Here is a 13,198-nt window from a genome sequence, read left to right on the forward strand (position 1 = left end):
GAAAGGGATAATCTTCAAGTTAAATGCATGCCTGGTGTGCAAGCAATGTGAGATGGTGCCAAAGACACTTGCTTTGCAAGCTAAAGACCACACATTGTCTGCAGAGTTTATTTTTCTCTATAATCAATGTACTTAATTAATCAGCTGCACACTGAGAAAGTGCAAGGTGGCTAATCGCTTTAATCATTAAGCAGTGGTATTAATTTTCACTTAGGCGTCATCCATGGAAAGTAAATTAAGATTGCTGAAATGAGAAATGCACAGGGGTAGAAGAGAGCAGATAAGGACATTTCTGCATCAGTTCTGGCTGGCACTTTTGAAATTGGCTTGTGCCTCTCTCCAGGTTTTCTCCAAGTAAGTTTTTTGGAAATATTTTCTTCTCATGTTTGGGCAAGAAAAGAGGAAAGATGTTAGTTCTCACTGTTTGCCATGGAGGGACCTGGCATTGCTTTGTTTTGTTGTTTGGTTGGGTTTTTTTATTACCTCCCTTTCTGCAAACTAGTTAGCTTTTGGAACTGGCCAGAAATCTTCCATTAGAACAATGTTTTTGCTTGTAAAGATGAGTGTTTTATAAAATCAAAGTGTCCGCAGGAAAAATGAAATATTTTTATTTTTGATCACTTCAACCTAATTTTAAATATTTGACTTCTAGAATATGCTGAATTAAAACAGCAGCAACAAAATCCCACTCTGCTTGGGAGAACAGGGTCAGATACATGGTCCCCTGGAGGCGGTGCACGCCTTGTAATTTTAAAACCAGGTTCAACAAAATGAAATAAAGAGCTTCTGTTTACCCAAAGTGAAAATAACCACATTTTGGGTTAAAAATGGAAAAATAATTTTTGACTATTTTTCCATTTGGAAGCTTTTTTTAATTTTCTGTTTTTAAAGAATGGTTATTTTAACTGCTCATATGGTTTAAGACACTAACCAGTGTTGAATTCCCTGAATATCTGTCAGCATTGAAATAGAACTTAATTAAAATTCATGCTGTAGTTACATTTTGGCTACTAAGTATCACCAGGGAAGTCTGAATTACATGGTGTGTGTATGGGGAACGCTAGTCCCTCGCAAAGCTTCATCAAAATTTGACAGGCGTTAGGGAGAGACTTTCAGGCCTAGTGATGATTTTGGCAAGGAGAGTCTCAAACCCACTATTAACTAGTGGGCATGCAACTGGTTTTAAAATGAGAGTTTTAGCCAAGCCATTTAGATGAGCCAGACTTGGAGAAAAGGAGAGCAGGGAGGCATGAGGAGTCTGCTTACTTGTGCAAAACCAATAGCCTAAATACAGTAGATGGAGATGCAAGTGATTTCTAATACTTTAAACACCACTCCTTCACTGTGCCTGTAAATTAATTTGATTCATTTGAAATTAATTCATTTTTTTGTCTGTTCTGGCTGTTTGCTTTGCATTATTTGATTTTAGTTGTATGCATTTATGTTCTCCATATAAATATTTTACTTATCTATAGCTATGTAGGTGGTTAAGATATTTTTAAATCCCTGCCCTATTTCAGATTGCTTTGATTTAAATATAATGTTCTTAATTTCTGTTGTATTCCCAACACAAGCAATAAGCGAAATGATCATCTCTTACAGGGGAACAGAATAGCAGTGCACAGTATCTAATAAACTGCTGGCTTCATTGAAGTCACTGGTAGTTTTTCCATTAAGTTCAGAGCAATCAGAAATTTGGCAGATCACATATATCTAACAGGTTTGTAATGTTTGCTCTACTGTGTATTCCTTTTTAAAAATCATCACAGTAAGAGGTATAGGCTTCCTAGCCTCAACTCAGCAAATAATGATGCCAAGAGCTGTGGAAACGTGTCTGCCAGGGGTACAATTTTTTGCTGTAGAACAGGAGCTTGTGTTTGATGAAATTTCAGCCCCTTCCAGTGCTGTGTAGCTGCTATTTGCTGAAAGTTAAATCGATACAGTAGTGCATACCTCAGTCACACGTTCCATGTGCTGTCCTTACTCATAAGCTTTGATGTGGATTGGAGGTCGTTGGAAATGTTCTGCAGGCAGATTGTGATCTGGATTTTATTAAAGGAGGTGAATCTTCCTTGGAATATGTACAAAGGAGAGCACAAAGGCTGTGTTATGTTCAAGGACTTCATAATTTCAATGGTAGCACATGTTTTATAAATTACTTCATGTGAGAAACTAAATCACTTCAATTCAGTGGCACTTAACTCAGTTGCAGAATTAGTCAACAGCAATACCATGTCTGACTGATCTAATTGTGAGTCTTTCTTTCAGTCAGCTAATGACGTCTAGGACATTTCTTAAATTTACACATCTAGTAAATTACTGTGAAAACATTAGCTATGATCAAATATACTAATCTTTAAGAGAAGAACCTGGAATGATCATGTAGTATTTAAAAGCATAAACATTTGCAAAATGTAGTATGTGTGGATTTACATGAGAATGTCTGTTCTGAAGATCTCACCTTCTCTCACTGAAATTTTGGATTTAGCCATGCGTTGGTTTTGCTGATTCCACATGGAATAAACAATGGAAACTTTTTAATTAATGCAAAAGCATATAAATTGGTCCATTAAAATTCCTGACAAGCCAGCATGTCTTGACAGATATTAGTCACATTATTAGTACTCCCCTGGGATGCTCTCAAACTATGCTGATGAGGTCAGCATGCAGCTGGAATAAAACAGAATAGATCTTCAAGACCTTTTAACTCTAAGGCATGTAAATCAACTTGTGTTTGCTTTTTGTGACAAAAGAAATGTAGATAATAGGCTGCATTATGTTTTTTGATTCTCTCTGAAATTTTCACCTCCTTTTTATTTGTGTACAACGTCACTTTTATGTGTCCATTCATCATCCGTATTCATGCAATTTAGGTGAAACACCAGTTGAGCACTTGTTAATGGTTTCTTCTCGTCAGCTGAGAAACCGTTCAGAAGAAGAAAAATACCCAACCACTTTTGTGTCTCATCTGTTCTTTCTTTCAAGTCCTCTGTATGACCAGAATAACTCTCCCTGTCCTTCCCTCTCCATAACCATCACGGATCAGATCTCTCTGTTGTAGCTAACTCCCCAAACCATCTAGGCCTCGTCAATTTCCCTCTTCGTAAAGCTGCAGTTTGCCTGTTTGGTAACAGTAGATTGGTGTAACCTGTTAAAGTGGTCATCCTTAATGTCCTGCCAGGTTTGTTTTATGAGTGCCATTATAACCACATGTCCAGTATTCCTGCGCTTCACTGTGAGCATTTCTGGTAACTGATCTGTTTTTAACGACTCTTGACTGCAATGCCTTTGTGGTCACAGAGAGTGATGTGGGTGCCAACGCCTTCCAGCCACGCACAGTGGAAGGGAAGTGTTTGCTCTCCCAGTGCAAGTGGCCGCTCTTCACCCAGACCATGTCATGCTGAATGACTGGATTTGAATGACTGCTGAGTTTGTACTGCAAACTCTGAGCTACAGATTTTCTTACACTGATGGAAAAAATTGTCCCTTATCCACCATGTGCCACTTAAGAGACCTTTATGCTGGGTGTGATCTGAATCCTGCCTGCTGTGTTTGGTGGGAGAGCCTGTGGCAGATTTTGGCAGACTTTGGATTGGGCTCATTGACAGAAGCAAGAGGGCTTAGCTTCCCTTCTCTTCCAGCTTATCCCTCCAAGAGTCTGTAAGTTCTGGCTGCCATTAAACCACTGCAAAAACAACCTTTACTGTAGCTCAGCACCCAACACATATTTGAAGTACTGACAAACTTGTCAGTTATTTCTTACAGGAATATAACTAAGAATAATGGACCTGAACCCCCTTTCTCTGCCGCCAGCTTTATGCATCTATTACTCTTTCAACCTCGGTAGATCACACTGATACATAATTGGGGTATCTAAAGGGGGAAAAAAATCCATGTACTGGAAAGGGAATGTGGGCCAGGTTTTTAATAAAATGGAACACTAAAGCTAGATGAAATGTGTGTTCACAGTATTTTTCAGTAGAAGCCACTGCACAATTTGTATTTCTTATTACGATAAAATAATCCAATGGCTCATACTTCTCTAGCCACTCAGATGCCATTTTTTTCTTTTCCTCGCCCCCCCCGAATTAAAGAAATCAAGGAGTTAATTCCACAGTCTGAAGCTTTAAAGCTTTAAATTTGCTGCTTGCCCTGAAAAATCTTTAACAGTAACTAGTTGCTTAATTCATTTTTATTTTAATAATTTAACTGTCATAGCAATATGCCTCCCTGTGAACATTTGGTACACCCTCAGTATGTTGTGTGTACAGCTTAAAGATTCTTGTGCACCCTCTCTGAAAATTAAGGAATGTTTGGCTGAGCAGCAATAGGTTTCATTTTTTTGTTGGTTAACTTGCTTTTTGCCTTAAGAGCTCTGGTTCTAAGTAGTTAACAGCTGGTGACGTGCTTCAGGTTTCCTCATGAAATTTTCAGCCTGAAAATTGTGGAGCAGACGAAGAATGCCAAGAGGTGAATTGTGAAGCAGCCTCCTTATTATAAGCACAAGTTCTTTTGGCTGCTTGCTTTTTAGTAAAGTCTCATGCCTGCCTTGATTTCTTAGGGTTTTTTTCCTATATCAGGTGAAGATGCAGGGAAGAGGAAATGGAGGGTATTTCAATAAGCTAGTTTTATTTATAAAACTTTGATAGGAAAAAAAAAAATTCGCCACTTCAAAATTCTGGCCAGCCTGAATTTTCTCTGAGTCTTTGTGATTCTTTATTTTGTCCTGTTAGACTATGTACCTCTGAGCCAAGCATTAGCAAACGGCCACGGAGAATTAGATGGCATGTAGCGGGATGCATTTGGACTTTCATTTGTTTACTGGGAGAACATTCAACAGTCTTGGTACCTAAGAATGGAATTGATAATTTCTTCTGTTCTTTGAAGGTTGAAAAAGTTTTTGCTTAGATCTACAAGTGTGGTATACATCACTGCTCTACTGCCCAGGTGCTTTACCCCCATGTAAAATAAAGAGTTGGGTCAGCCGTATCCTTTCTTTTTGCACATGCTCCCCAGCACTAAAGAGCTCCAGCTGGCAATATAACTCATGGTGGTTTTCTGATTTTGTCTGCAGGGGAAGTAGGAAGGAAATTAGTGGGGGAAAAAAGTAAAATAAGAGGTTGTATGACCTTGTAGTGCCAAGTGATATGTAGTTACTTGACAAAGGAAATCTGTTTAATGGAGAAAAAGGACATGGTGGAAGATGATCTCAGTGAAGCTATTTTTCTTCACAACAGTAACTTTAAAAATAATGCTACCTTAGCGAAGATAAATATAAATGTTAACATGAGACTCCATGTTTTTTTCAGCTGCATTTTTGGTTTATTTGTTTTTAAACCTAAGCAGTGAAAAAGTTTCAGCTTTGTAAAGAAGTTGCATCAGAGGTCGTATTACCAACATGTCTTCCTATAAATTCTAACAACTGGACTATTAGAATTGTTACTGCTTGTTATTAAGCAGTAGCCACCCATTGTTTCTAGTCAGTTTATCCTCTTGGCTGTAATTCCACCAGTTTTTCTTTTGACCTGATCCCAGATGCTTGATGAATGTTGAGGAAATTGAAGTAAGGGTGTTTTCAGTGAAGGAAGTGAAATCACCATTGTGGTGTGCTCTTTACTTGCTCGTTTGGTGGCCAAGCAGGGCCTCTAGTGAGCACCTGAAACTTGAATACCCTGGGGGCTTATGGGCACTTCAGGACCCAACATACTTCTCTACTCCATCTGTTTTGAGTCATGCTTCCATGTGTTACTCAGTGACTGTTTTGAAAAGCAGAAAAATGTGCTGCTGTCCTATTCATTATTCAAGATCTGGCTGGTGTTGTCTGGCTGAGTATTTTTACTTTCATGATGTACCTGTAAGAACTGGGTAAAAGGCTTATATTTCTGGAGGGAGATGACAGTATTCACTGGCAGTGAATTTGCTCTGTAAAGTTAATATTTTTGAACACAGCCCATTACTTTGTGGATATATTCTCAGAGTTGACAAGGTTTTGAATGCAGCTCTGAATTTGCTGGATAGTGTTAGAGGACATGTAAATTAGATCATGTAGAGGCAGAGCTATTTAAGAAGTTGAAGGTTTTTTCGTTTCCATTTAAAAACAAAACCACAAAACAAAACAAAATAAAAGAGAATGCTTCCCGTGGCAGAGAGGAGAGGGCTTACTGCATGACTGCTGACGTAGCAACGCTGCCTCTATTTTTCATTAATGACCTTTAAGCCTTATAGCACCTCTCCTAGGCAAAATATCATGTTGCCTCCTCTTTTGCCTCCTGGTGAGCATATTCCATTGTCTTAAGCTTGTGTGTACAAAATGGAATTTCATTTTTCCACCATGTGACGTTTGGTGTTATTTTAGTACAGTTTCTCTGAGATGTTATATGTTGTAATTTGAGCCCAGGGGTTTGCTCGCTCTTTGGATCAGAGAAATCAAACAAGCAAAAGGTATCTTTCTGCCTCAGATCTCTAAGGATTTGCAGTTGCCTGAGGAGGGTAAGACCAGATGCCACCTGTGTTAAAAATGTTTCTGTTCTTTTAAAAGATACAAATTTCTGGGCTAAATCCACCAGTACTTTAATGTCATGAATAGAGTCAGACTGTGACACACGGGACATATATCTTTAATTGTTTGTCTCCTGGATTAGCATGTGAGCATAGGCACATTTCTTGAGTTATGGAGAGAAAGAGAAGTATCTGTGAATTACACTTCAGAGGCTTGCTGCATTACTCAAGGTACATAATTTCATTGCAGATCTGAGCAACACGTGGGACAACTGATATATTGTTACTGTCATATTTTACATAATGAATGCTTTACACAGAAAATTTTACTGCATATATTTCAAAAAGTACAGAGCAGTTCTTTGGAAAATGCCGGTGTAAGCTTATTTTTAAGGAAAGCAGAGTTTTATAAACAGGCAAAAGTAATCTATTTGTGTCATAGTATACAAGCCATTACTTAATAAATGATTGAAAGAATCTCATCCTCTGATCCATTTGTTAGCATCTTATTTGGGGTAGAGGCTAGAAAGCAAAAATAGAGATATGCCTTAAAATACAATGCCATTCCTCTCTGTAATAGCATTTTAATTATATAATAGACATTATTTATGAGTAATTGTGTATAGATGGTGACTGATAAACATCAGGTTCAAATCACTTTGCAACAATGAACTGGTTTTGACTGAACACAAGGGATAGGATTCATCTTGTTCTAACACTGTACACCTAGTGACTAGTCTAAGCTAGACCACAGTCTATGATCAGTGCCTAAAATTGGTGGCTTGAGTTGCTCCCTGGAGAAAAAGACCAGGAACTACCTTAGATATTGAAAACCAAATATTAGACACTTCAGGTCTAAGAGAAGTAACTGCCAGTAGGCTACTTTGGCATTAAAACTGGAAACTGAATCGTGTGAATTGAAAAGCAAAATTTTCATTTCAGTGTGCTGTTGCAGATCCCCGTTTGCAGTGGTCTTGGTTGCCACCTTCCAGTTTCCTACCCTGATTAATTCTCCATGTTAGCAATAAATGCCCTCTTGCTGCCTGCTGGGGAGTCCAGCCTGTGGAGGAGAATGGGAGACCACAGATTTTAATACTTACTTCGCAAAACGCAAGATGAAATATTTTGACTATCCACCGAACCAGTTCTCATTTTGGTCTAGTGTTGAAACTGATTTAATTTGTCACTGGTTTATGCTTTTTTTTTTAAAAAATAAATAAAATAAAAAAGGTTGAGGCTTAGATATTTGGGGATTTGATCTTTAAATTAGGAACTTGAAGCAGTCCATTTGTACTTGTCGCTGCTGTTTCATTACCCATTCCACTGCTTCCATAGTGTGGGCGGCATATTCTTTCATGAAGCTGAAACTCGCTGTCTTTTCTCAAAGATTCTAATGAAGATAAATTGTGCAGTCAGCAGTTGTTTTCTTTCCAAGAATTCTTCTTAATTTTGCACTTTGTGGATGATTCCTGCTACATTAGCTATCTTTTTCCTTCTGCTACATTAGATATCTTTTTCCTTTGAGTGCACTGATCCAAAATCAAGTGAATAAGAGCTCCAGGATGTGGAAGAGTGCTGCACAACTTTTTTTATAGCGAGCCTAAAGCAACCTTCCCATAAGCTGGCACATTTGGTTTCATGGGACATACAGCAGAGCTGCAGTCTGCTATAGAGTGGCTGAATCATTCGTGCTTGAATCCCTTTGCCTGTTACTACTCTGGACACGAGTGGTAGGTCTGCACAGCTAGAAGGGCTTTTCCATCCATAATTCTTTACACAAGAGAGTTCTAGAGTCAAGAGTGGTTGCTAGCTACCACGAGGTGCTTGCGTGTCTGATGATGTAATGAAAAATCAGCCTCACCAGACCTGCTTTGAGCTTAGGGTGTGTGTAAGCAGAACTGCATTTCTTCCAGATGGGGAAAAAACACAGCTGACCCATGCCCAAGTTTAAATTCTCATCTGTACAATATTTTTTGAGTAAAAGCAGAAGTTCTGACAATAAAAGGCTGGTAATATATTAAAGTAATGACACTTAGTTCTGAGTTAGACCACACCTACCTGAAAGAAACTATCCGAAGTCACTGGAATTAAGCTTTTGTTATTCGCAGTCTGCATAGTTTCCAGGCCATGTCTAGTTCAAGGCAGTAGTATAAGAAAGTTTCTTTAATTTGTGATTGAAATGCATTTCTCTCCGAAGGTTGCCAAGCTAGACTCTGTGACAGAGTAGGTTTTATCTGCTAATTAAATTACTCAAGAGAGAGTCATCATTTCCATTTTGACTTTACCATAGGATGTGGATCTCCAGCTTGTCCTGCTAGGAGTAGATACTGCACTCATTAATAAAGAACAGGACTGGATCTTCTGTTGCCAAGCTCGTTTCTTTTTACTACCGTGTACTGCATGAAGCCTGACCCCTTGCACAGCTCTCTGGGACAATGCAGAATCCAGACTTCCTCTGTGCATTAATATGGGATGTCTGTGCCACATGGCTTTTTTGCCAGGTGCACTGGGTGTGGCCCAGAGTCTTCTAGCTCAGGATCCTACCTCCAACAGCAGGCAGTGGTCAGAGACTGTGTGGTACCTACCTGATTATGGCCTCCCAGCTTCTAGCATTCACTGTTTCGTGGTCTGTTGGAGAAGGAGGAACCACAGCATCTAATACCCCTTCCAGATTTATCTTCCGTTAATTTGTCTAACCAGTTTTTGATTGCATTCAGGCTTTTAACCTCTGTATTGCTGAGGGGCGATGAATTTTGTAAGTTATTACATCTTCTGTGGAAAAGTACTTTTTGTCTTCTGCTGCTTCTAAGTCTCCCCTCTGGAAATTTCTGTGTATTCCCACTAGTTCTTGTATTATGAGAAGTAGTAAATAATAACTCTCTGTCCACCTGTCCACCTTCTCTGTGCTATTCATGATTTATAGACTACTGTCAAATTCCCCTTCTTTCCCTGGATGAAAAGTCATGTTCTATTTACTCTTAGCTCGTACAAATCTATGCCATTCAAAGTGCTGTATAAGCAGTTGTTGTAATTAAAAGAGGTAAATTAAACATGCACCTGGGCACAGAGACTTAGAAGTACTGAGAATTTGTGGCTATAGTTGGCATTATTGGAAGGCATCTTCAAGCTGAAAATCAGACCCTTAGTTTAGAGATGTGGAGAGATCAATAAGGATACCCACAAAGGGATTCAGCTATGTCTGAGCTGGAGAACACCATAAAGCCATGTCATAGGCATTCTGCAAATCTCTGGTCCGTTCAAATGCTGCAAAATATTTATTGTCCGTGCTGAATATAAGCAACCAGGCTTTCTGAAATGATCACCCCCAAAAATCACTGTACAGTAACTTGAGAGATATTTAGTTTTACCCTCCAGGGATCAAGGACAATGTTGTCCCTGTTTCATTCTGGCACAAGTTTTTGAGAGTTAGGGGTTTTTGAATCCAAAACCCGAAGACTTTGGTGCTACCAATGGACTGTCTATTCCTGTACCCCAGGAACTGAGAATCTGCTGAAGGGGAATGTTTTTAGGAGCAAAGCTATTCATACACGAGTCTCAAATTATCTTCAATAGCATGCTTAGCCAAATCTTAAAAAGAATACAAGTACACATTAATTAAGAATTAACATAATTCTGTTCCTTGAGTGTAGTGTTTATTAAAATATAAAGTCTGTGAACATACACTTGAGAGGAAGCTTCTAAATATTTTTAAAAGCTTAATTTTCAGTCACCCTTTATTTATTTTTTCATTAAGAAAGAAGATGGCACTTGACTCTGAAACTTTCCATTTCCTTCTCAAATAAAGCATCAAAAAGTTGCTGAGTGTCCTTAACTCTGCTGATAGGGAAAAATCAGGATTTATTTAGATTTATATGAAAGGCAGAGACATGGGATAACATTTTCAAAAGCGCCTGAAAGCCACATTTCTGAAGCTGTTCAGACAACTAAAGGACCAAGAAAATATGCAAAGGGATTTTCAGGCATATGTGCTGACCATTAGTGCAGTTTTCACATTTAAATTTTGAGAAATTTACATTCTTAGGCATTGAAATGCTTTTAGAAATCTGACTGTCTGTTGTAGTACCACAAATGAGTTTTTAAAAAATAATTCTATGATGGAAGACCTAAGTGTCTGGTCACTTCTACCACTGTTTGAAAATTAGATTTAACCTTTGCCCTGCCACACTAAGTAGCATGACACTTAAAGACTCTTGTAAGTGGTGGTGAACAGTCCCTCAGTAGTAACCTGAGCTCACACAGCACCTCACAATTAGCCACACTGTTGGGAAATACTAGTGGTCTGCAGGAGGCTTTGCACTCCAGAAAGCACCTTTCCTCCAGGCTTGCCGGTGTGGGAAATGGCACATCCACAACAGGGACTGGTTTGCCTCCAGATGCATCTCACAGAATGAAGAGGACAAAATTTGCTGATGATTCTCAGGTCCCCCTTCAATTTGTGTTCGGCTTTCCCCTGCATATCTGTTTTTCTGCTGACTTACTGAACTTCTTTGTGTTTTGCAGAATGCCAAAGCCAGCTACGACTTCAGCAGTAATGATCCCTACCCCTACCCCCGCTATACAGATGACTGGTTTAACAGGTAAATGGATTGTGATCAGCTTGCTGTTCGCTTTGGTTTGCTTAAGAAGTTATATAACTATTTGCTGGTATTTGTGGCATGCCTGTTTTCTGCTAAATTCAATGGTTGCCAGAACAGAAGCTACAGTCTCACTACTGCTTAAAAATTAGAGGTTACTTATGAGTTCATTTTTTTTAGGTAACCTCTAAATAGTACTGAACAACCATTTTATAGTTTATAAATGAAGTTGCCACTTCAGAAGAGCATGTATTTAGATTGTGAGAATGGCTGATAGCCACATAGCTTTTTCTGTAAGCTATCCTAGGACGTTGTGGTAACCCAAATCTGTATAGACTGGGTTCCCATCTACTGTGTCTGAGGCAGTGTCACTGCTAGTTAATTTTAAGGAAGTAAGCTGGAGACAAGAAAAGGCTTTTGGGGGAAAAAAGTCTTTTAATCCAATTGTAGACTAAGAAGGCAGAAAAGCAGCATGGTGTAGAAAGACCACTTTAAAAACAATTAAATCTTACATTATGTTCTAAATCATCTGTCTTTTCACCTTGATTTAAGGGCAGTGTACATGGGTAGCATTTTAGGGGCTGATTCTGAGATATTTCTGGCCGCTGGAGGAGTTAAAGTCCACATACACTGACTGCGAACCTGTTCTGTTGTGTTTCTAAACCTGGAATCAACAGTGCAGCCGTGCTTGTTGTGTTATTTCTCCTGAACGCATCATGATTGCTGAAGACCCACTTCTCCCTCGATATGTTCTGAACTTAGCCAGTTTCCAGCAAGAGAAGGTCTGGTATAAATAAGAATAGCCCAAAAGAAAAGGCTTCATGTTTTAAAAAGTGTGACTTTTTTGGTTTCCCTAAGCTCTTTTTTTCCTACAATGGAATGGAAACACATTTCCACAGTTTTTTAAAAAGTTTGTGTGCCCTGAGTTCTGCATCTGTCCTGTGAAAAAGCCCTTTCTGTCAGGCTCCTAGCAAGATGTTAATGTACTCAGGGGTGCAAGGCACACCTATAAGGTGTGTTTATTACCTGGTGATCTCAGCATCCAGCATCTCTAGCTCTGCAGCATACTCCCCGGGGTCTCAGGCAGGTTCTAGCTTGGATTTGCAAAAACTATTCCAGGATATTTTCAACAAAATTTCCAAATGCCTTCTAGATATAGTTTTATTTGGTGTTGCCAGCATTTACATAGCAGCACCATTGAGGATCTGAAAACTTCTAAAGGTTTCAGGGCTCAGTCTTAGTGCTTAGCAAAAAATATTTCAGGCCTATTTGATGTGGTTTTCATCTTTGACTTAGTATGGCTGTATGGCTGGCCTCTGAGTTTTGTATGGGGTTTTTTGGTTTTATTTCTAAAGAAATCAATTTTAGTTCTGTCAGAGTGACACAACAAAGAAGTGGAGCAGCTGTGCTTCCACCTCAGACGCAGGTTTCCTGGAGCGGATGAAACAGATTTAGGAGCTGTGATGTTCTCCTTTGTAGTCTTGCCATTTTTCAGCCAAAGCAAGATGTCAGTGAGATTTCTCCTTCGTTTTGGGAAAAGACATCTGACAGTTTTAAACTGGTATGAATCCAATTAGTGAATGGAAAGTTGGAGAAAGACTAAGGCTCTAATTTGTGAAGGTCTGCTGCCTTTCTCGCTTTATTCATGCAGAGGATCTTTGTAGGAGAAAGATATCGCTTAGCTCTGAAGCTGCGCAGAGGAAAATTAAATTTAGCTTTAGTGGGTAATGGTAGCTTCTGTCGTTTTCAGTGTGGAACTTCATAAACCTAAGTGTGTTCTGCCAAGCCCCATTAACACTGATTGTACTGCTATCAAGTATTTTGTAGTGGGCCACAGTTTGCAGTCCTCATGTTCTGCAAGCTGGCCCTGGAGACAGAGTTACCTCCTAAAGTCTCTTAAAATGGGCCTCGAGCATCCTGGATGTGGCAAGGGTTATGGTCTCTGGTGCCAGGTGCCTCTGGCTGACTTCAGGCATCCAAGTGAAGAATCAAGGGTAAGCAGCATGATCACCTGTGACCTGATCTGTAATTATTGAGAACAGTATGGTTCAGGTTTTCACAGAACTGCAACACTTCCTTCTATTTCTTTTCTTGAGGGTCTGGGG

The 13,198-nt window shown here is 39.2% G+C and overlaps 1 protein-coding gene across 1 annotated transcript in view; it reads left to right on the forward strand.

Moving 5' to 3' along the window:
- PCSK2 (proprotein convertase subtilisin/kexin type 2) overlaps positions 1–13,198 on the forward strand; it is a 103,417-nt gene that overhangs the window by 61,380 nt on the left and 28,839 nt on the right. The window contains exon 6 of the mRNA XM_086460844.1: positions 11,020–11,096. Within this exon, the coding sequence (XP_086316970.1) occupies positions 11,020–11,096 (77 nt within the window). The remainder of the gene's footprint in view (positions 1–11,019; positions 11,097–13,198) is intronic.

The sequence above is a fragment of the Leptosomus discolor genome, chromosome 2, assembly GCF_034619465.1.
Source record: "Leptosomus discolor isolate bLepDis1 chromosome 2, bLepDis1.hap2, whole genome shotgun sequence".
NCBI classification, from domain to species: domain Eukaryota; kingdom Metazoa; phylum Chordata; class Aves; order Leptosomiformes; family Leptosomidae; genus Leptosomus; species Leptosomus discolor.